Here is a 24,399-nt window from a genome sequence, read left to right on the forward strand (position 1 = left end):
CTGTTCTTGTCTTTCCTTTTATATGCCATGCAAGTACTCATGAATCACAGGTTTGTTAGCACATTTCCTCATTAGACAATTAAAATGGTAACTACAGACAAGCTGTAGATAAAGGAAGCTTTGGCTTCTCAAAGTTTTGGTTGGAACGGTCAACAACTAACCTCTTATGTAGTCATTCAGTTTTACCCACAATTCCTAACACCAGAATGCTAGTGTGACTGTTTTAACTCCATGCAAATATGTGCACATTTACTGCTGCACGTGTAATTCTTACTCCCTTAGTAAGTGCTCCTGTGAGCTTCTAATGCTGGTTGTTCGATGGTGAAACACTACAATGCAGAAGTTTACCCATGGCATAAGTGGCCATTTAGTTTGTTAAAAAGGAAAAAGCAGCTCGTGCAGAGTGCTGCCTCAGGGTAAAGCCAAACACAGGCAGCAGTGTGTGCAATTCAAGAATGAACTTTATATCTGGAGCAAACAAAACCTAAATTGCAATTTAAATTTTACACCCAGAGAAATTTTTTACATACGTCTGCAAAAGACTGAACCTTTTTGGGAAAAAAAGAAAGAATTACCACTGATGGTTCATGTATTATTAAATGTGGTGTTTAATTCAACATCAGTAAATGTTAAACAGAGAATTTAATGTTTTTCTTATTTTGGAAGGCAAATAAAACAAGTCTAAATGCAAAACAACAGTTTTATTGAAATACACAGGTTTGCATTCTTCTGCTGCAACCATAGCCTGCCAGGCACATCAACAGAAGGGACAGGCTGGCACCAGAATACCATGAATGTGCGTTATGATGTGGATGAAAAGGTGATTATCAATGAGCCCACCTGGACACAGGTAGGCTGCGAGCTTGTCCAGAGTTCACTTGTCTTCAGCCGTTTTAATTTAAAACATAAACAGAGGCCTACCCCAAGCAGAGAGAAAGAAAAATAAAGGCATGTTCTCAAGCAATGAGGACAAAACAGAAAAGTACCTGCACAATACATTCACTTGAATTGGAATTTCTTTGATGAAGCAGAAATGTTTAGAAGTAAAACATTTTCATTCATCTATGTCTAAACTTGTTATTTTTTTGGTTCCATTTGACATGTGTCTTCGGAGACAGTGCTACTGACAGCAAATAATGTTACACATTTTAAGAAAAAATAACTAAGATGGCAAATAAGATGAAAACTGCTGAGCTGATAAGGCTTCTGATTATACAAACTTGTGTACCATTTTTCAATTTTGCCAAATAATTCAAAATCAGTCTGGCTGTACAAAAGCATGTACATGTTGAACTCCCTGAAATATTTAACACACCATACTGATGACAAAATCTGTCCAAACCTCGTGACTGGATGCCCACAATTAAGGTTTAAAACAAGCAGCCTGATATCTGAGCATGTCTTTAAATATTTTCTGCTAACTGCAAGGTTTGAATCCAGGTCATTAAAAAAGCTGAAAATACTGTGCAACATCTTTAATCTCAAAACCGTTTTGCAATTTTAAACATTGTGCCTTCAACCAAACTACATCTATGCATGCTTAAAACACAAAAAATGACAACAGCAACTGCAAAATGGTGGGTGATCACTGTTGTTGATTGTATCGTTGCAGGATTCAGTAAAAAGCAATGTAAGGAATCATATGAAGAGCTGGAAGTCAGAAAAAGGCGCAGAAAGTGCAAGAAATTGAGGACAACATGAAACCAGAATATGGGGCAAACAACTAAAATTTATGGTCTGACTTTTGCTGTTTTGTAAAGACAACATAAAGATTAGGAGACAAGTGTAGGAATGAGTGAAGATTAATAATGGAGCAGGAAAGGACACAAGCTGGAACAAGTGATGTGCTCAGGTGATCAGTAGAATACCACACTAGACTTTCCTCCAGGGGGATTGAGGACCCTGTTGTGAGAGCGAGGTTTGGGTCCCAGATGAGGCTCGTGGTTCTTCAGCGTCATCTCATCAGGAGCTACAGAAGGTGGTTCAACCTGCGGAGGAGTTGAGACAGCTGCAGGCTCTTCCTTAGCTGGCTCAGGAGCTGGGGGGGCAGTTTCTTCCTTCACCTCTGGTTCACTGACTTTGGCTTCAGAAGGTGCTTCAGGAAAATTAAAATGGGAAAAAAAAAATCTTTGAACCCAGCAAAGCAGTACGGTAAAATTCAACTAGCACCAGAGTGCAATTCAGGGAGGTCAGCTGACATATTTTAAGTGAAATTGAATAAAGAATGTAGATTTGATGGACAAACTTCTTCATTACATTGCCACACTTTCATTTCAGAGGCTTTAACATCTACATGTAAGTTCACATATTGAGGTCACCACATCAAGGATTTACTTATGAGGATTTTTACCAACAGCTTGTCATTCACTCAGGAGGTAAAACAAGTTTCAATACTGTACAAGAAACTTATCCGCATAGTTATGTTTGCATTCTCACTCTGAACTGGGGGTGAAAGGGTGTTGCAGTAAGTAGAGCTTAGTGGTGAAAATAGCTTGAATTTGTTTTCCTGAAAAGGAAAAAAATAACTGAGCTTCTTTTCAGCTTGCTTCATGTTGTATTAATTCAGAACACATAGTTACTGTTGGTATGGCATAAACCCAGAAAGCTGAATAAGCCTGTCTTTTGATAAGCATCCATTTACCTTACAATATCTCATTTTCTATATTTAACTAACAAGTTTTTACTGTGAACATTTTAATACAACAAATCTTGGTGCAACAAAAAATTATACCAACAAAATAAATACTGTGAACACACCGGTGACTGAAAGCTTGATGTTTTAAGTGGCCACAGAGCGTCTGAAAGCCTCTACAGAATACAGGTAAGATAATGCATCGTCTGAATACAGGTGACCCCCACTCACGTAGAGAAACATTTTTTTAAGATTCAGATCAAAGTCAGAACACACTTGTTTTATATATTTTACTTTGTACTTACCAGGTGATTCAGGCTCAGGTCCTACACTTAGATTGTCCTGTTCAAAAAACATAACAAAAACAAAGTTATAAGCCATTTCACATGATCAATGGAGGAAAAAAAAAAAAGAAAAGATACAGGTTGAGTTATTCATGATGCTTTAAAGCTATGCAGCAGTCACAGTTCTGTAAAAGACCATGTAAAATGCTTGCTATAAAAACGACGGCCTCCTTTAAGCCATCCTGACAGGCAATACAATACGTCAGGGTTTTACACACCTGACATCTGTTTTTACAACTTTCTTTATGCCAAATACTGTTGATTAGGGCTGCATGATATTGGGAAAAACTGGCATTGCAATTTTTTAAAAACCCCGTCATATATTTTGTGATGTGAAAAATACAAGAGTTGCCAACACATGACTTGAATATCAATAAGTTATACTGGACTCCTGCACACTTGTACCTGCACTGCTCTTACCTCTTTTTCTGAATGTTTCAAGTATGTTTTTTGTTTGTATTTGAGTGTTATCTTCACTTCTTTTTATTGTTCTAGGTCTCGACTAAATGTTTGGTTCCATCGTGTGCAAAACTGAAACATTTTACCTTACAGGCTTGTTTAATACCATTAGCAATAAACAAACACACATGTCAAGTACCCTTTAAAATTGATGAGAACATGCCAAGTTCATTTGCCTGCAATGTGCAATGTGACTACTGCACACACATATATTATAATGCCAATGATCAAATGATATATTGTGCATATCTGCTGTATTTGAAACTAAGTGCCAAATATCTATCCCAAAAAAAAAAAAAAAAAGACTGATCATATTAACCAACACATATTGAAGTGTAATTAATGGCTGGATCAAAGGGCAAAACTGCAACCATGTGTTAATTTGGCATAAATTATTTCAAGTTTTATCATTATGACACACTGTAGCTCTTTTTTGGTATTGCATTTGTTAATGTAATTGAAATTAACAAGCTACTTTTTTTTTTTCTTTCCTTTCTGTTGCTACATCTTTAATTTTTAAATTTTCACAGCAAGAGCATGGCATTATGTACAATGCACCACATGTGTGATCAAATTTAGATCTTGTTATGAATCAGCCTAATACTTATTATTCAAATTGTAAAAAAAAAAGAATAAAAAAGGAGAGGGCGGCTGTAGCTCAGGGGGAACTGCAGTCGGCTTGTAACTGGGAAGTTGGGAGTTCGACTTCCCTTGACTATGTGCCGAAGTGTCCTTGGGCAAGACACTGAACCCTAAGTTGCCCCCCGATGTGCCTATCGTGGTATGATCATGTATGTAAGTCGCTTTATAGACTTACATACACGAATAGAATAGAATAGAATAGAATAGAATAGAATAGAATAGAATAGAATAGAATAGAGATTAATTTGCCAGAAGAGCCAAGAGTAAATATGGTAAAATGCTGGAGGGAAAGTGCAGCTGTAAAACCAGTGGAATACCCAAATGGCCGCAGAGTATCACCAGCTGAAGTACCCACACAACTCTAAACTTAACAGAGACAACACAGTCATACAGCAACAGTACAATACACAACCCCTGCAGAGACAAAGCATCAACTCTAGTACTGAGGTCTTCCCAGATTTATTCCCAGCATTTTAGTGATGAAGGAGTTGGAACTACACATAGAAATTAAAACAAAAGTCTAAATTCAATATACCTATTAATGTACAGATTAAGAGTAAAATATGTTCCAATAACTAGCTACATCTTTGCCATATTATTTATAAATGATCTACTCATCAGCACAATGAATACAGTCCTAATCTAGAGTCAAATAACCCTTTCAAGACTTCTCAGTTTGTGTGTTTATCATCTTCGTGGAGAGACTTAAAAAGCAACAATAATTAGGTTACTAATTTAAAGTACAAGTTGAATTTAATTAAAATAAAATTTAAGAGATTCAAAGAATGCCTACCTTTGGCTTATTTGGGTGGCTTCGGCATGGGCTTTGGACAGATGCACTCTCTGCAGCCCCAAATATGCCACTGGCTGGTCCACCTGGAGGTACAGGTTTCTGTGCTTGAACTGGAGGTTCGGGTTCACCAAATATTCCACTACTTTTCCCACCTGGATAAGTAAAAGCAGGGTATATTGGGTTTTTTGTCAAATCAGTGAGGATGGCTTTAATATATTAGCCTCTATGTTCATACAAAAATTAGAAAAACAAACAAAAAACTTATATGTATGTTATCCTTCTGTCTAATTCTAGGTGAATATGAAAATGAGTAGTGCATACTTAAATTCTGAAGCAGCAGCAATTCAGTGACATTCACTGAGAATACTGGGAAAACGTAGCAAACCAGAGAGTATAATCTGTCAGATCCATTTTAACAGAAGATTGAAGTTAAACCGCCATCTCTTTTGTATCAGATACTTACCAAAATCTGGAGGTGGATTGTGTGCAAGCAAACAGGAGTCAAAGTGTTTGTACAGGAAAGATCGCAGTAAAGTAACAATTTTCACATCTTGGACATAGACAAATGTTGTAAGTGGTTCTGCAAATCCATAAACCACGACAAAATGGTCTGACCTGGAGGATTGGACCGTCTGGATACAGGCTGGGGTTCTTCAGCTGGAGCAAAAACTTTGGAAGCCATCTTATTAGTCCTCCTTGATGGTGCAGAATCATCTTCATAGCCACCAAACAGATTACTGGAGCCACCACCAGGAGGCTGCAACACCCTACAGGACAAACACACACAAACACACAACTTTAAATAAGCTGATATTGTTTTGCAGTTTGTAGCAAGTTATGAGGGGATGAACGCAAAACTACCCTCTGACTGACTGCAACAGACATGCTTATTTTCAAAACGTCAGATTATAATACTTTTAAACAAAACCATGTTTTCTTTCCCCCCACTTTGGCAGAGTTCACAAATAGTAAACACTGGGTAACATGGCTATAAATAAGTGCCAGTGTCACAAACACCAAACGCAGTCAAACAACAGGTTATCTGATTATATACCCAGGAATGGCACCATACGTCCGAAAACTCATTTGCTGGTTTGATGCTATTCTTTCTTACGTTATAAGAAATAAATATTTAAAAAACAAAAACAAAAACAAAGACAAGAAACCAAAGTAAAATATTTAGGCCATATAATCAGAAATGATTTATGTGATGATGATGATGTCCACCGGCAGTGCCGTAAACTGTATGCATAAGGAAATATTCTGGCTCGCAAGTTTAATATGTGTAGAGATTATGTGAAAATAGCCCTTTTTTAGAACATATTGTACTCCATTTTATGCTGCTCATTTATGGTGCAATACTAGCAAAGCTAAAATGAAAAAGCTTCAGGTGGCATTTCATGATGCTTTTAGAATATTGTTGTTACTTCCAAGATGGACGAGTGCAAGTCAGATGCTTGTCTCAAATAACCTTCCTACCTTTTATGCTGTGCTGAAGAATTTCATGTATAGATTTATGTCAGAAAATGTAATTGTAATGGTTATGACTGAGCCAAAATTAAGTGACAAGGTATTTCTCCTGTTTTTGGAAGCACTGGAATGAATGTCTGTCTTTACGGATGTTTTTATAATTATGTGTGTGTTTATATAGGCTATGTGTCTTTCAACAGAGGCACCATATGGGGGGGAAAGTTAGGAAGATTCTAAGGGCCCCACGACTTGATAGGGGCCCAAAAAGAAAATATTTAAGAAAATATAGCAATAATATAAACTGATAAACTATTTATATTAAAATAACCTAGTCAGATGAATGCACTGTGATTTAACCCTTTATAGGGCACTCAAAGAAATACCTTGAAATTAGAAATTTTAACCTAAAACTGTCCTTCTGGTATGTACCAAGACTTCCATTCTGTTGTTACATTAACAAAAAATAAGTTTCACGCTGAATAGGAACGAAAACAAAGTGTTAAAAAATAGTAACTTCCCCCATAAAGGGTTCAACACAGTCCTAGCTCTTTATTATTCCCATGAAAAGCTTTTTTTCCCCAATCAGCTTTAAGTAATTGAAGCAAAAACAAAGATCTAAAATTTGTGATCAAGTGGTGGGGTCTATGCCATTGTCTTTCATAGGACCCAAATATCCTAGCGGCGCCCCAGTCTATACATGTTTTTTTTTTTTTTTTTTTTAAATTAATTGCAGATATGGACCGATATGTCTGGAATAAAAAAATAAAGAAAAAGAAAGAAGAAAAAAAAAAAGTAAAAATCAATCATTTTATGAATCTGGTCCGGGAACTTTTGTTGTGGACGACACAAACAAAAACCACGTAACCTCATGTAACAAGAACAATGTGACCACAACGCTCCTGCTGGCGTCCTGAAGTGCACTTCCGCAGGCGCCGCAGACAACGCCTGATCGGCTAGCTCAAAAGCTATCTTCACTCTCTTCAAGTTTTCTTACGCGCAACTTGAAGCTACGTCGCTTTAGTAAGAATACCACAAAGCACTTTAAGAGAACAGTTTGTCGATAAAGAACAATAAGTGACACCTAAGCGCTTGAAGATCATAGCATAAAGCTATGACGGTGCAAAAACACTGAAGATATCCTGACAACGTTAAGCGACGAACTGATGTGGTTACTGTCCAAACGTCGGCATACCAGCGGAAAAAAAACACTCTCTCCACTGTTTATTTTACACAAACAAAAGGCATGACTTTACTCTTCACCTGGAACTTGGTTTTGAGCCGGAGTCCAAGCCTTGAAACATGTTCGTGGAAGTCATGGTGGTTTCGTTACGAGCAGTCAAGTTTCCAACAACTTCGTCTGTTTGCCACCTAGACGTCCAGCAAGTTCCCCGTGCCTGTATGTCGCCCTGCGCGTGCCCAACGCGGCCCAACTGAACTGAGGATGAGAAACTCAAGACCACCCAACTGTGACACACAAGGATATTATTGGTCGAAGGCCAGTCTGCTACGAAAAAGTGCGCTCAGTTTATTGCACCTTGAGTCAATCTTGACAAAGAGCAGAAAAAGAAAAGATTGCGTCGGACACTTTCAAGACATGAATAGTCCTTGACCACACACAAACGTATGCTATATGCAGTTAATTATACCTCAGATATACTTTTAAATACATATGAATAGTACGGAATTTTATATAACTCCGATATAAATTAGGAAAACGCCGTCTGACAGTGTGTAAACAGACTAGATAATTGTACTATGTCAGTGATTTTTCATTAAAACTAAATTATTTAAATGTCGCAGGTTAAAATCCTTGTCGATGTTTTCTGAGGTACCCTTTGGCTGTCGGGTTTTTCAGGATACGCTGATCACAAAATCAAACGCACCTTCTAAATTCTAACAATTGATTTGTTATTCGACTGTCAATCATTTTAGGGGCGGCACTTATAACCAAAGTACCATTTCCTTTAATTATGGAGATGCCGTTTTACTGGGATAATTTTTAATTACAGGACAGAAATGATTGAGTTACAGATTAGTAGAACACTGAGGGTTAAGTTTTCATCTGTAAAATTACTGAGTTAGACAGGAAGAGTTTGACAATTGGTTCTCTTGTGGGATCTCTTTCACTAACAATTAGTGGATCCTTCTATCAATCATAACTTCAACTACCGCCCACATGTACTTTCTACCAATCACAGTGTTTGTTTTTGAGTTGTAGTGGGCGTGTCCAAACGCGTGGACAATCACTCCGCAGGAACTGTCATCGGCACCAGGCAATAGGGCTGCAGTCAGTTAGCAATGTTAGCTTGTTTCTCGATTGGGAATACTATTAAGAAGCTTCAACTTCAGGTAAATCAATAAACTTTGTTGGAGCTGTCTATCTTACAAAAAGTTTAAGAATCTCTAATAAACTGTTACTGTGCTGGCATGAGTTTTTGTTTAACGGCGTTACCTTTCATGTTAGCTAAGCATTAAAGTAGCCTTGCTAGGCAACGCGTTTTGCATTGAGGCGATGCTTTTCAACATTTATTACTGTTCACATCTACAAATGAACTACAACAATGTTGAAACAATAACCTATAGAAATAATTTACAGCTTTAGTATCTATAACTTTATCATGTGAAACCAAAACTGAAGCGAACCAACGTTTCCATAGGCTGCTTACACTGTAACTTGTAGTAGGAAAGAAATAACTTTAAATAATATTTAAAGTCTTTGTGTAAGATGTTAAATCGGCGTGATTTTATCGTGAAAAACATTTTAAAACTGAAAATTCATAAATTTAGCTGCAAATCTCTGTCAACACTGCGAAGTATTTGAGAAATGAGAAACACAAAAACTCAAGAAAACGTGAATGTTTTGTATGATACCAGTTTCAGCCTCTGACAGCCAATAATCTCTGTTGCATTTAGTATCTGGTTTTACTGGGAGATGGTTCAACATGGCACAGAGGATTTAATTGCTCCTTCCCAGTTAAAATGAGATGTTACTCTAAGCCACATTCATAGTTCTTGTTTAATTTTTAAAACACCTAATTTGTCTCTTCCTTTGCTGTTCTTACTGTCCACAACTGTTTATATGGTGATTTATTAATAAATAAAGTAAAGGATCATATACAGTAGTAGAAATATGATGTTTACACGTTATGTTGCTGTTGTGCAAATGTAACATGCTGTTACTTAATGTCTCCCGTACACATAGCTTTGTTCCTGATTTCAACCTATTATAAATGAATAAAATACTAGACATTTTAGTGATACTATTAAGCTTTAGAGCAACAAGATGTTTGAGAAATTCTTATTTTGCAGAGATAAATGTTGAAGACAGTGATAGTGACGTAGTGACAGGCAAAATCCACTTGGACTCGGGTTAATATAACTATCTATTGTTATCCATTCAAATAAGCGCTACTGACACGAGCTTTAATAAATTATTCCTCGCTGCTGGGAGTGAATTTGTCACATTTAATGTGAATTTTATGGTTTTATTTGTTGTTGGAAAGAGACATTGAGTAATATTGTTACTGATAGAAAACAGTTGAACTGCGCAGAGTTCAGCTCAGTCGAAGCAGGAGCAAGGAGAGGGCAGAAAGCGGAGAGATTGGTTTCGGCTTTATTATGTTTCATTTGAGCAGTAATTGCCAATTTAATCGGTAGGACTCATGGTGAAGAGAAAGAAGACGTCGCATACTTCTGAAGAGCTTGAAAATGGGTAATTTATATGTGAAATAGACACTTTATTTAGAGGTCGAATGCATCGAGGGGTTTTCGTTGTCGTTTCTGCAGGGCGCTAAAGTGAAAAGCGCTCGCATTTGAATTTAGTTCAAAATATTCCGATATTTTACCACATCACAGCCGAAAGACACTTGGTAAAACCCCGTGGCCAGTCATTAAACAGTTTTAGTTGTTCATTGTAATTTATCTTAGCTAGTTAAATGCATATATTTGGTGTTGTTTTCACGGGACTGAAGAGGGGATTTGAAACAAACAGCGGCGGCCATGTTGAGAGACAGTGAACGTCGTCTTTAGAAGTTAATTTTACACACCGCTTTGCTCCTAATGTGACAAATTTCTGTGCATGTGTTTTGGCAGTATGACACCGGGCTCCAGGGAGGGGATCGGTGTCGATGGGAAGAGGAATCCGTCCAGAAAGCCTGAAGGTTGCGACGAGGAGGAGAGTGGAGAGCAGGCGAGCAGTACAAAGGGAGACGACAGAGTGGAAATTCTTAATCCATCAGCTACGGGTCTCAGCTCCGGTTCAGCCCCGGTCCTTACTGCCTCTCCACCGAACCGAACCGGGTCAGGCTCGAACCAGCAGCCCCAGACCTCCACAGAACCCGCCCCTCCGTGTCACGACCAGCATCATTTTCTGCGATCAAGCGTCCGACCTCCGAGCAAGCGGATACGGAAGGATTCAATAGGCTCGGCCATCAATGGACATGGCGGGGCAAAATCTAAAGGTACAGTGAGTGACCATCCCGGAGAAGATTCATCATAGGTGGGCTAGTCGGGGGGGTCGGCTCTCACTTTTATTCCCATCACCGTGTTTACAGTTTGGTGAGGCGTAAACAGACCGTTTAGCTGGTATTTTCTCTCTTGTTGCAGCCTTGTACTCAAGGTAGACTTCAGGCACTTTCAACCAAAGTTGCGACCCTATGTTGTGAATCACTTGTGTGAAAAGCATATGCCAGAGTTTAAACTTGATTTATGATACTTTTGTCTGTTTTCAATCACGATTTATTGGAAGCTGGCCACAGTGTCAGTCAGGAAACAAGGCTATAATGCATCATACAAATCAGTGTCGAAGAAACATAACAAATTTATGTTTAGAGCATCAAATAGACATGGGGGCAACAGGGAAAACATTTATTACTCTAAAGGGCTTCCAGTTTTGTTTTTGAATGTGTAATTTTTTTATTAATTGATTTATTTGATTATAAAAGACTAAGATGATACTTCAGACCAATATTTAGTTGATATTGTGATCTAACCCAGCACAGCAGTTTTGCTTTCAGAATTACTTGTGTGCTGTAACATTTTACTTTTATTCATGTAAACAAAACCAACAGTAATAAAATGTCACTGTACAGAAACTATAGATGACTTAGGTCTTCTAGGCTTCACTAACTTTTGAAAGCAAACTTTAAGGTTGCTTTTGTAAAAGGCTGATCCTAAATGCTCTGCTCTGTCTTTATTAACTGAAAGCTGACATGCAAATGAAGGATAATCATGACGTGGGTTTCTATTCCTCTGGTTACAAGAGAGGTTTCACAATGGGATAGGAGAATAATTGATATGAGTAGCTATAAAGCTTGTAGCTAAACTGTCATCTGTTCATTAAAAACGTGTGACTGAAACGGTACCAACCAGGGTTTTCTCTCCATATGAATTTTGGGCACAGCCTCATAAAAACTGAAAATTTCCCAAAGACTTTCATTTCATTGTTGCTGCTCAATTATAGCATTTCTTTGTCTCAAAATGGTTCTATAAATCACGCATCCTTTGACCAAACAGAGGTAAATTTTTGGAGTATGTTGATGAATTGGTGTGCTATGTCCAGCATCACTTTGTTTTATTGTTGCTGGCAAACAGAAAATGTTTTGACTCCTAAGTTTGATTGAAATTTTAGATTAATGCATTGCTATTTTTGTCGATACAACTCTAGGCTGTTGCCTGTGAGCCACAAATAAATTTGCCTCTATAAATGAACACCTATTTATGCTTAAAATACAGTTTGCATAACTAACACAGCGCTGCAACAGTAACGGCTTCAGTGTTTGTGTTAATGCCTCTTGGCATTGTGCTCTGTGCAGGGGTAAACTTGGCCAGGGTAGCCCACCACGGGTTGGTTTTGGATCAGTGCTCTGTAGACCTGGCCACAGAGACTGATTGCTTTTCCTGCCTCCCTGCCAGAGCTGAACCACTGACGGGGAAGCTCTGCAGGTTGTGTAGTGTAATGGCAGTCAGAGGTTTTGTGTGCATGTATTTTAGCATCTTCCAAACCACAGAACTCAGAACAACAACTGTTTTTATGTTATACTAAGAATGGCAACCAAAATCTTCAGCTCAGTCCTGGTATTTTTAATTTAAGATGTACTTTTCCACTCAGTGTGTCATTGCTCATAAATTTGTGTACCCCTTGTATTTGTATAACACAGGGGCAGAGAATGGATCTTCATCCCAGGGAGCTGTTGGACAGTCAGGGCCTGTGGCCAGCTCCACAGCAGGCGTGTCCAAGACATCCAAGGGTCAAGGGACTGCTGAGAAGGAGGAGCAAGCTGGTAACCAGAAGAGAGCACGTCGGCAGTGGGAGTCTTGGAGTGCAGAGGACAAAAACAGCTTCTTTGAGGGGCTTTATGAGGTAAACAGTGCAACTGACTTAAGCCAAGTTAAATATGTTCCCACAGCACTTTATATTCACCTCTACTGCTCTTGTTGGTAGCATGGAAAGGATTTTGAGGCAATCCAGAACAACATTGCAATGAAGTACAAAAAGAGAGGCAAGCCAGCCAACATGGTCAAGAACAAAGAGCAGGTCCGCCACTTCTACTACCGCACCTGGCACAAGATCTCCAAACACATAGACTTTGCCAATGGTGAGCATTCCCTTTATTACTCTCATGTAAACAAGGCAGACTTTGCATGATGATGTTATGTTTGTCAGACCTATCCACTCACAGTTGTGCCTTTTTATTACTTACCTGCCATAACAGAGGAGGAAATGCACAAGGGGTGGGAAAATCGATTCAAAGTATTGAAAATTGGGATTTTTTTGCTTTACAATTTTAAGCTAATTTTTTTTGTTAAATCGTTTTTTGTAAAAAAAAAAAAAAAAAAAAAAAAAAGATAAATAAAAATAAATAATCCATTATAAAATTTTTGTCATTTTTATTGTTTTTATTGATCTTTTTACTTGTCTTCTTGGGCATTACAGTCGCAGAATGATGGTCCGGCTACAGTGTTGTTTTTTCCGAATTGAAATCAAGAAAAATGAAAAAGTTGTATAAATTAATTTTGTTTTTAAGCTACAAAAATCAGCAATATTGAAGAATTGTGAGAATTGCAATTTAAATCCAATCGGCACCCAAAAACTCGTTATCGAATCAAATCGGGACAAAAGCATATCGCCAGCCCTAAAATGCAGTTTTTCACATGAAGACAAGGTCTAGTCTTTAATATTGATGTATTAGAGTAGGTTTGTGGGTTTGTTTTTAAAGTGCCTCTTATAGCAGAAAAGACAGTGTTAATTAAACTAATATGAATCTGTTAATTTATTGCATTCATCATATATTTCTATATCAGGTGGCTTTTTCTTCAGTGAATATTACATTGACATTAATTTAACATTTTCTTAAGCAGTACAAATCTCCCTGAACATGTTTTAGAAGTTCTCTAGATAAGCTTAAAACTCCTTTCCCTGTTTAAAGTTTGTGTATTACAATCATGTTATCTTTATGTAGCATACACACTCCTCCAAGTTACACCACACATCTGACACGTGCCTCCTTTCCTTTGCAGTATACACTCGTGTGTTGAAGAAATCTTCTCAAGAACTGTATGGGCTTATCTGCTATGCTGAGCTGCGTAAAAAAGTTGGAGGGTGTAAGTGAAGGCTGTCGTTTGAATGTTTTTCTTCTCAAGGTTGTTTTTTTGCTGTTGTTATGACGAGACACTGGGATGTGATTAAAAGAGTCATGCGGGCAGTGTAGTCCCTGAGGGATGATGTAATAAAATGCTCTCTGGGTTTGTGTTGTGTCTTTGACAGTAATGGATGATAAGAATGTGGCAAAGCTGAATGAACTCATCCAGCAAGGGTAAGTTCATAGAAAAGCATGTCCCCAAAAACATAGTTAAGCTCTTGTTCTAGTTAATAGAAACTAAACTAATCTCAAGTCATGATTGTATTTGCCAGAGAAGAAAAGTGCAGAAGCAGCTGGTACACACAAAAAAAAAAGTTTATATAACAGACAGGTGATTTTTTTGTATCTGTCTCTGTTTAATAGGGCCACCACTGTGCGCTCCAAAGGGAGGAACCTACGTATCAAAGCACCCATGTGTCGCGCACTGAAGAAACTTTGTGATCCAGATGGTGAGGATGTGCATGTAGATGCCGTTCACATATCGTTCATACAAACAAAATGCAAAGAAACAGCCATGAGTACTGAAAATACAACTCACAGAATCTGTGAGTGCAGGGTTTTGCAAAAACAATAGCAACGAGTGGGCTAGTGGTGTTTCCAAGGTAACGCTGGGAGTAAAATGAGGAGTAGGATGAAGATGGAGATGACTCTTTAAACTCTCATTACATTTCATTAACATTTACTTTATTTAATTAATGAATTATGTTGTTTAGAAGTTAATCTCATCACATGCAATGTCAGATGCAATGAGGGCGAATGAAAGGTATTGTCACTGTGCGTTTGCAACACAGTTAGTCATGCAGTCTAATTTATTTATGTGTTAGTCGGCATGTGAAACACACATTTAGACAAACTTTTTTTTTTAATCAAAGGTATTTGAAATCATTGACATAGTGTTGTGTTATATGTTATTTATCTCATTCTGACACACTACATGATATTCAAAAACCACATTAAAACTGTAGTGAACACTTTTTGTGTACATGGATCGGCAATACAGCAAGGGACCTTTCTTCTTGTCGTACAATATTTTATATTTAACAAAAAAAAAAAAAGGATCAAAATCCCTCTCTCATCACACATACACTCCTGACCATATCTGTGAAGAGGATGCCATTGATGATAACCATTGAATTATTATCTATCTCTGTGTTACTGCAGGAGTGAGTGATGAAGAAGACCAGAAGCCAGTGCGTCTGCCTCTCAAGGTCGCAGTGGAACTCCAGCCACGCAGTAACTACTCTTGGGCCCGAGTTCAGAGTCTAGCCCATAACCCTCGCCTCAGGTCAGGCAGACAATTAGCATGTCATATAACACTTTCTTAAGATACATCAGCTTTATTTCCACTTGAAAGTTTTTCAAGGCAGAACAGTGATTGTAATTCAGCTTTAAATCAGTGCATGTCTGACAGCATGTCCAAACATAACATGAAAAAGTGAAATAGACAGTAGTAGTATGGAATTATGTCCTGTACATTTAGTGTGAAATGGTTGAAACATTAGTTCTCAATACCCTGCTGAGAACAATGATCCATGTTTGCATGGTTGTCAGTGAGTGTGAAACTTCAGCTGGTGTGAGGAGAAAATGTGTACTTTACAATCTTAAAACAGCAGCTTTCAAATCATCACTATTAAGTCATGCTGTTTTGTTTTTGCTTTCAACACAGGATGGTGGTGGAGCTTCACAGAAAAGTCTCCAACCTCATTGAGTATTTGAAACAGAAGTGGGCTTACCAAGACCAGCGCATTGTATCCTTTAATGCTTACTTAGGTTACATATACAGTATAATAAATAGAAGCCTTAAGTGAAAGGTCTTAGGATTAGTGATCGTGATTGTATATCCCGGTACTATATTATGTATATTTATTTATATTTTGGGAAATCTTGTCTTGTAGTTTAAATTGGAGCATTTGTGTTGGTTTGGGGATTTATATTTGCAAAGGTGTCCAGATTATTGTCCTTTACTCTGTTATTTCAGCTCAAGAGTCTCACGGAGAGGGAGGCTCTAGAGAGTAGCCAGTCCAGCTCAGCTTCTCCCAGCAAGGCTCAGTCGGAGGAGCTTTTTCTTTTCCCAGCTGAGAACAGTACCTTGACTACACTCCCTGGTGTGGCACGAGTGGTTCACTCCAAGGCCTCCTGTACTGTACACTGGTTAGAGAGTGGCAAAAACCGGCCCAATGCCAAGGAAATCCCAGCTGCCCAGATCTTGGGCATTCACACAGCAGCACCACCGCGAAGTAGCAGCAAAACGGGACGGGGAAGTGGTGCTGTTGCTGGTACTTCGGTGGCTGTATTGGGTGATACTCGTCCTTCAAACCTCGAACCATCACAAGACAGTTCTGCAAAGGTAGATGAGAAGAGGCTGCCATCTCTTTCAGTTTCTCCTCAGCTTAGTGTAGTTCTTAGAGAAGAAGGAAATGGGATTGGATCATCTGAGACTGTCAAGACTTGCACTGGTGTGGAGGTTAGTAGTGGCTTACTAGTGGTCAGAAGCTCAGAGAAGTTGTGTAGTAGCGCAGAGAGTTCATCCGAGCAGTGCAAAGAGGAACCGAACACTAGCGCTTCCCCAGATGCTACCCAGACCCCTCCACCAAAACCTCCAATGACCAGCTCAGAAGAGAGTGTGTTGCAGGGCTCTGCACCACCACCCAAGGAACGCACTGCTGAGCAGATCAGAGAGGAGGGTTGGAGTGCCCGTGATGCAGAGAACGTCACCCTGGCTGAGCTTTACCTGATGTCTGGGAAGCCAGGCAAGCTTCAACTGGAGTATGAGTGGCAACCAAATGTGGTTCCTACCAGCGACCATGAAAATGGACCAGCCTTGGATCAGCCTAAATCCAGGAGGACAAACCGAGTGTTGCGGTGCCTGCTCAAGCTGGTTTCCACTGAGGTCAATCCAAAACCTCTGGTAAGAGCTCACTTTTACTGTTCCTACACTTGATGCTCATTTAAATTTACAAAAGCATTTGTTCGTTCATTCTTTCATTTGCAAATAGTTGATTTATTTTAGTTGAGTTTAACATGTGGATGTTCTTGTGCATTATTACACTAATTCACAGGAAATGCATCTTACTTTAAACCAGTCTATGTTTATATACGTGTTTCTGTCGCTGTTGCTGCAACCCAGAGCAAACGTGATGGGGTAATAATAACCATTGTAGATGGGCGACTGTGGAGTCATCCAAGAAGTGGACGGCCAGTAGCTCTTTTGCAATGACACTGAGGGTGCATTCATACTGGTGCTGTTTCGTCCACTTTAATCCAACGCTGGGCTGCCTCCTCGGATTGCATGGTTAATTTAGAACAGGGATCCTCAGTCCTTGTCTGCGAGTGTGGTGTCCTGCTGGTTTTCAAATCAAAGATAGTTTATTCATTCCCGAGGGGAAATTCAAGGTTCAAGCTAGCTCGTCCAAGGTTTGACATACAGACATGTAACATTAATGACAAAAAGAAGAATACAGAACCAAGCTGAAGCTTAGGCCCTGCAGCCAGTTTTACCGACGCCGGCTTATAACAGATAAGAACAGAGATATATTAGGATCATAGGAGATTGAGGGGAAAAAAAAGTCATGTAACTCCAGACCTGGCTTTGTGTTGGTGCAGGTGTTTCCAAGTTTCCCTGCTGGAACACACCTGACTCAGACTCAGAAAGGCTCTGCACATGTCTGCCAAATACACATAGATTTGAATCAGGTGTGTTGCAGCGGGAACACTCAGAAAACCTGCAGGATACCTCCCTCGAGGACCAGGATTGGGGATCTCTGATGTAGAACATTGTGAACACCCATTTGCACTCTAGTGTGGACCAAAGAAGAAAACTCTGTTTGCTTCAAAGTCAGGGTCTTAGTTTGCTCCAGAATGAACTCTGGTGCAGTTCACTTGCAGTGTGAAAGTAAACGGCATTCAGTGAGACAAAATAAGGAAGAGACGTAGATTTTATCATAGAGACATATGCTGAAAAGTTATCCTCCTCTACTGCTGGTTATACCGCCATGTCTTCAAGAGCAGTTTTGGGAAAGAATATTTATGAAAACTGCATTAAGTCCGAATTTCAAAGTAAAAACAAAAAATCCCTAAATTTATTTTTACTCCATTAGTGACTTGCAGTGAATGAGCTTTTTTAGGTCCTGGTCAAACAACGTCTCAGGTTTTCTTCCTCTTGCTTTTTCTTTTTCTTCATCAGTGATTGTGTTGGGAGATATTGCTCCTATTTATCCTATTTATTTGTTGTTACTGTTCGGCGTTGTCCAGGCAGTTTGATCCACTCGAATAAAGCACTGTGAAAGCAGAGCAAACCAAACCAAATGAAGTTAAGATTTCTTGGCATTTCCCACCCTATCAACTATCCTGGTGTGAATGTACTCTTAAGTATCGGTCAAAAGCTAATTGGTTGAAAGTTATCTCAAGCCAGAAGGAGGCCCATAGATACTGATTTCTTTGTGAAGATGACAAGTCATGAAAAATATTAGAGACAGAAGTAAAAATTGCATATTAGTTGTATCCCACTGTCATAATAATTTTTATGACTTCCTCCAACACAACACAGTGATTTCTGCCTCATCTGCAGCAGAGTGAAACTAGAGAAACAAAGATGAAAACAACACGAGATCACTCAAAACATCAGGTTTTTCCTAGTATGTTTTTAAAGTGCCCATGAAGATGGCAATGCACTGAAACAGCTGTGGGAAATAACAAGGCAAAGCACTCAGAAAACATGTACAGGACTCCTAAGTTGCCTCTAAATCAGCAAATGTTTTTGTTTTGTCAGAGTGTGGATACAGGCATATTTTTACTACACTCATCTTTCACTGTGAATCTGGTAGATTATACCACATGTTAACATAAATGTTTGCTCCTTTGTTGTCACATATGATGCTTGTTACTCTGTGTAAGGCTTTTGTGTGTTCTTTGTGTTTATGCTAAAACACTCATAAAAATTAAGAGAAAGTGTTTATTAATAACATTCATTCATGCAAGGAGGCCAGTTGAGAGCAAGCTCAATTTTTCAGTCATGTCCTTAGTGAATAATATTTAACCAATAAAATAATCACAATGCAGTTAACTCGCACTAACAGCAAAATAGAAGCAGATCAAATGCAGAATATCCAGAGCTGCAACAAATACATTTAAAATTAACATCATAATACTACATTGAAATCTAAATACACTCCATCTCATCTCATGCATTTAATCTGCAGCATGTCTTCCAAGATCTTAGGATAAAAATTTACAGTTTTTAAAAGTTTTTGTAAAGAACGTCACATTTTCCATTTATTCAAGCAATTAAACTTTATGCTGATTTATTTCTAGGATAATTGGCAACTAGAATGATTTGATTGTGACGGCTAAAAGACGTGGTACACGGTTTCTGTATGAGTTCACAAATTGATTGAAGGTCTACAGATACACACGAAGCATTATTCACAACCATTTCTTGGGTCAGCTGCACAGAAATCATGCATGAATTGGCAAGTAATCAATAGCACACAGTAGATATGTGAAATAATGGCAATTCAATGCAAAGTTTTTCTCTGAAAGTTTCTTCTGCTCCAAGCCATGTTTGTCTGTTATTAATTTATTTTTTTCTGAGGGGAAATTGATCCCATCCAGTCTGCCTAGTTATTGATATTTGGGCTGCACATGGCTGATCACCGATCAAACCATTGCAGATAATAAAAACACAAAGGCACAAATCAAACAAAGAAACCGTGAACTGACTTTAAGACTGGATGGTGTGATATATCTTCTGTAGGCTCCAGAGGTGTGCTCCACAGCCACATCGCCTCTCAAGGGCCACCAGGAGGATCAAAACCAGGCTGTCACACCTCCAGGGAAGGGACCAATCACAGGTGTCCGAAGTCCCAGCTGTGGTCGGCAACAAACGTCTGTTCGAGTGGCCAGGATACACCCACCAAACACTGGTGCCTCAGGTATTTGTGGCAGTCTCTTGCATATTCTCAAGCTGCTGCTAAAGGCACTAAAACAAGCCTCTGATCTCAGAGTGATTTTACTGATAACATGTTCTGATAATATAGCAGCTGTTTGCTGTTGACAAATCAACTTTTTTCTTCTCCAACAAATATTTAGTAGTTTGAAGATGTACTGAAATCAATAAGTTAGCTTAACATCTATTATAGCATCATATGCAAAGTTTTGATAACACTCTTCCTCATCAATCAGCTTATCTGCTCCTCTCCTTCTCAGGTGGGCGTAACCTTCCTCGTGCGCTCCTGGGGTCGACTGCAGGCAGTGAGTCGGAAGGCAGCGTGTTTGCAATACCTACCACACTACCCCCCAATAGCTCACGGCACAACAGAATGTTCTCCCCCAACAAAGAAGCTCAGCTCGCCTTCAGACAGCAGCTCGACTCCATCAGTGTAAGACAGAGCGACGCATAGTGTTGACATCAAGTTGTAGAAAGACTGAAATGAAATGGTCTGATAAATGCTCCGCTCACAAAGACTAACCGGAGACCTTTCCTTGCAGATGCAATCGGATCTTTTCCTATCGAGACAGAGAAAACCTCGGAACAGACAGCTTCGAAAACCGCTTGTAGTTCAGGTAAGACATGAAAAGACAAATACACAGTTTTGATTATCAATGTGAAGAAAAAAGTGTCTGCAATAGTGCACTGGAAGACTTCTTTGCATTAAGTTACTTTTTGTCTCTTTTACAGCGAACACTGCTACCCAGGACTACGGGAGACACTCCTCAACATGTCTGCTCCTTCTCTATCCTGTCCAACTCATCTGCAACAGGTGTTTTTTGAGACATCAAGATCCTAAAATTAAAATGATGTCCACTGAGGTTGGGCATGTTCGATGCACAGCACTGTGATGTACTTTGATACTTAGTGTTGCTCATTTTTGTATGAGGGATCATAAAGTACTTTGTTGATAAAACCAAGTATCAAACTTTTGAATTCCTGTTTCTCAACAAAACTGTAATTGCTCACTCACTCACTTCCTGTTTCCTCCCGCAGGAACTGGATCTTTCCGGCCAATCCATACTCGCCTGGCTCCTTCCTCCCGCCCTCCCCTTACCAAAACTAGTTCTGCAGTGTCCAGCTCTGCAGCAGCCAGCCAGCTCTCTAGTATGGACGTTTTATTAATCGACAAAATATTTTATTAAAAAGATGTTTTAATATGGATAGACAACATAAAGATTTGTTTAAGTATAAGGTGAATTTCTGCTGCTAATGCACATAAAAAGTTGTATGTATAGTAATTTAATTGTGTGTCAGTCATCAAATTTCCAAAACCGACTTAAAGGTGGAGGATGGAAGATTTTCAATATTTTCAAAACAAATTAAGAAAAAAAATAACTACAATCATAATTAGTTTTTTTTTAAACATGTAGGTTCCAGTCTGTCTATATTTGATGTGTTATTAAATTACAAGTTTAATTAATGACAAAGACCCTTCTTAAATGTTTGCCTACCAGTAAAAAAAAAAGTGCTTTTTGTCATTTGTCATTAATTAAACTTGTAATTTATTAACGCATCAAATATGGACATACTGGAACCTACATGTTCAAAAAACCATCTAATTATGATTGTAGTTATTTTATTAGTTAATTTATTTTGAAAATATTGAAAATCTTACATACTCCACCTTTAACAAAACTCCATAAATTACGACCACTTAATTTGTTTTTTTTTCATGTTTGTTAATGCTTGAAAATTATGTACTGAAAATTAGGATAGGGGTAATGATGTTTTTTCAGACATTGACTAATTTCAGTTACTGATAATACACCTTAGGCGTCTGAATGTGCAGATGTTACAAATACCTTGTGTTACTGACCCTTTTAACACTCTTGCAGGTGCCATTGACCTGGCAGCAAAATCTGCAGGCATCATACCCAGCAGTCCCTCTCAGGAGTTAGAATCTTCCACCGTTGACAGCAGCGCTCTCCTTGCAACAACACCCATTGTCGAGGCTGAGCCACACTCCCACCTCCTGCAGCAAAATGTCCCAGAGGTCAGAAACATAAACACACAGGCATAAGCATAAAAACTTACTGATTTGACTTTATGTAAACATGCAAAACTGTTTTAGGTTAAGAGTATTATGACATTGTATTAGTGAATTTCCTGCACATGTGCAGACTCAGAGGCGCTCATAGGTTAAAGGTTGTCTTTTTTTATTATTATTATTATTATTATTATTATTAATGATAATGATAATGTTGAATATATCTGAGTATATGGTACTGCAAGTGTTGATGTTGAAAAATTGTTGGTGAGCTTTGGATTTAACTCGCTCATTTCGCTCCCATTTCTGTGACGTATAATAGGAATTTTAACATTTCATGTTATTAATATACTAGGAAATCCAGATTTTTATTTATAGATACCAGTAATATTGTGTTTCTATGTTTAACAAATGAGCTTCTCTAAAGAAATTCTGTCTTATGTGATTACTCATATTGTTTCTTGGTTTAAATCATGTTGTGTTCACAGAATGGTTTGCCACCTCCGTCTCCTGAAGTGACTGGTGGTGGAGATTCACTCCTATCTCCACCCAGTGTCGCCTCGCTCCTTGACATTTCTCTGCCAGGTCCCCCTGAAGAGGCTCTTACACCTGGAGAACCTCAGACACACATCAGTGACTCCATTATTGAACTTGCCATCAACTCAACACACTATGGTGCGTTTGAATACATTAAATATATTGCAGGGAACTGATGAGTATTGCTTATAATAAAAGACCTGGGCTGTGAGCATAACTGTAAATGTATTTTTGCTTTATCTAAAGCATCCTCATCTTAATTCCAAAACAACTAGAAATCATCAAATATGTTGGATATTTTTTATCTTTTAAGTTGCCAAACTGTTCTGCTTTAGGCGAAGAAGCTGCTCTTTCTCCGGCCAAGCTGGGCAATGGTGACCACTCCAAACTGCTGGCCTCATCTCCGTCAGTCAGTCCATCCAGAGGCTGGATCCCATCACCCAGCCACGACCCCCAGTGGTACCCCAGTGACTCATCAGACTCCACACTGGGATGCCTCCTTTGTAAGTTTCTTTTTCCTTTTAACACATTGGCTGTCCTTTAACGTCTTTTCAAATCTGAACATTCACTGCCCAAGACGTCTAATGACATCTTCTGCAGTCTCTGTATGTAAAAAAGCCAGTTTGGCCAGGTGTGTGCGTGTCCCCAAAATGGATATCCGAGCACACACTCAACGCGTTGTGAATGCGCTTCGTGTGCACACCCCAAAAAAGTTCTTGTTTTTTTTTTTTGGTTTTTTTTTCTATATTTGTTTTTTTTTTTCTGTTCTGCTTCTGTCTTGTGGATTTAAAGTCAAAGTTTTATGATTGACATTAAAGAAATACGGTAGCTTTGAATAATTGAAATAACGGACTTATTTATAGTTCTCTGCTAAAAAATAAATCTTTGTGACTTCAAATATTAATCTTACAGGTGTAGTGTGGCAGCACAACAAACAATGAAACCATGTTTCCATCCTTTATTTTCTTGTCTATTTACTGTCATTTTTAAACCCCTTCCAGCCAGTATGGTTTCTCCTGATAAGGGCAGGCGGGCCACCCTAACCCCTTCTGGCCCCTCCAGTGGCACCTCTCTGCTAGGCCCCAGCCTCCTGGACTGCAATTCCCATGATTCCTTCCAATCCCGTGGCCTTCCTGATGTAGCAGAGGTGTGTGAACTTTTCAGAACAAAATACTTGTATCGTTTTAGGGAAAAAAAATAGCAATGCAGCAGTTTTTATTCCTTTTTTCTGTGCTTGGGTTTTGTCAAATTTGGAATTTGAATGATAATGAACTGAATACAAATAGCATGACCAAACTGACTCAGAAATTGTGGCTTTGCTTCGATTTTAAAAAGACAGATGGGAGGGATTCAAATTCTCCTATCTTGCTTTTCATATAAAGTATTTGTTTACAGAAAGAAAAATATCGTTTGGTTCTTTGGTTGTGATTGCAGATGGACTCACAGCTTGCCTGCATGATGAGTGAGAGCAGTGTGGACTACATCGCTCGCTTCAATGACTTGGCTCAGGAGCTGGCTGTGACAGAGCCTTCCATCCCACCTCCATGAAGAACAGAGGATCCTGCTGCACCAAGCCACCGCCATCTGGAAGACACGACTTGCTGAGTGGGAGAGTGAGAACGGGAGGATGCCTCCTCTCTTACTTTTCCCTCCTTTGGAGAAACAGCAAGTGAAAGTCTAACTTCCCCAAAGCCATCCCTGCCCTGTTTGTAAAAGTGCAATAATACCAGTGAACCTTGGCCATTGTTAGAGGAGGTTGGTCTCACTGAACTGTTCTTTAAGGTAAAATGCCCTTTAAAAACACTTTAGATGAGTAAATGGGTTTACAAAACACAACCTCATGTACAGGAAGATGCTATGCCATATCTGAACAAAATATTTTTACCAGTCTTCTGTCTTGTCCTGC

General features: G+C 38.8%; 2 protein-coding genes across 2 annotated transcripts; one reads left to right on the top strand and one right to left on the bottom strand.

Moving 5' to 3' along the window:
• Window positions 1–720: 720 nt before the first annotated feature.
• Window positions 721–7,747, bottom strand: jpt2 (Jupiter microtubule associated homolog 2). Its single transcript, XM_079252900.1, has 5 exons — window positions 7,601–7,747; window positions 5,486–5,637; window positions 4,871–5,022; window positions 2,938–2,974; window positions 721–2,095 (listed from the first exon to the last, which is right to left on the bottom strand). Exons 1-5 carry the CDS (start codon window positions 7,654–7,656, stop codon window positions 1,857–1,859), a joined length of 636 nt encoding a protein of 211 aa, XP_079109026.1. The 5' UTR covers window positions 7,657–7,747; the 3' UTR covers window positions 721–1,856.
• A 2,174-nt stretch (window positions 7,748–9,921) lies between these two features.
• On the top strand, window positions 9,922–24,041 carry cramp1 (cramped chromatin regulator homolog 1; the record flags this gene model as incomplete). Its single annotated transcript, XM_079252709.1, has 20 exons — window positions 9,922–10,052; window positions 10,433–10,800; window positions 12,499–12,701; window positions 12,783–12,936; window positions 13,859–13,942; window positions 14,106–14,154; window positions 14,344–14,429; window positions 15,142–15,265; window positions 15,647–15,728; window positions 15,959–16,888; window positions 19,733–19,910; window positions 20,185–20,357; window positions 20,467–20,541; window positions 20,657–20,738; window positions 20,963–21,073; window positions 21,805–21,962; window positions 22,445–22,631; window positions 22,829–22,996; window positions 23,495–23,640; window positions 23,928–24,041. Exons 1-20 carry the CDS (start codon window positions 10,003–10,005, stop codon window positions 24,039–24,041), a joined length of 3,522 nt encoding a protein of 1,173 aa, XP_079108835.1. The 5' UTR covers window positions 9,922–10,002.
• Between the last annotated feature and the right edge of the window lie 358 nt (window positions 24,042–24,399).

The sequence above is a fragment of the Telmatherina bonti genome (assembly GCF_933228915.1).
Source record: "Telmatherina bonti genome assembly, chromosome: 14".
Taxonomy (NCBI): domain Eukaryota; kingdom Metazoa; phylum Chordata; class Actinopteri; order Atheriniformes; family Telmatherinidae; genus Telmatherina; species Telmatherina bonti.

Excerpts from the sequence above, each read along its gene's own strand:
- jpt2 (XM_079252900.1), bottom strand. The coding sequence starts at position 7,656 with ATGACTTCCACGAACATGTTTCAAGGCTTGGACTCCGGCTCAAAACCA. Across the intron at positions 5,023-5,485 it reads CAGACGGTCCAATCCTCCAG|GTGGGAAAAGTAGTGGAATA; the intron begins GTCAGACCATTT and ends TTACTTATCCAG. Across the intron at positions 2,975-4,870 it reads GCCACCCAAATAAGCCAAAG|GACAATCTAAGTGTAGGACC; the intron begins GTAGGCATTCTT and ends TTTTTTGAACAG.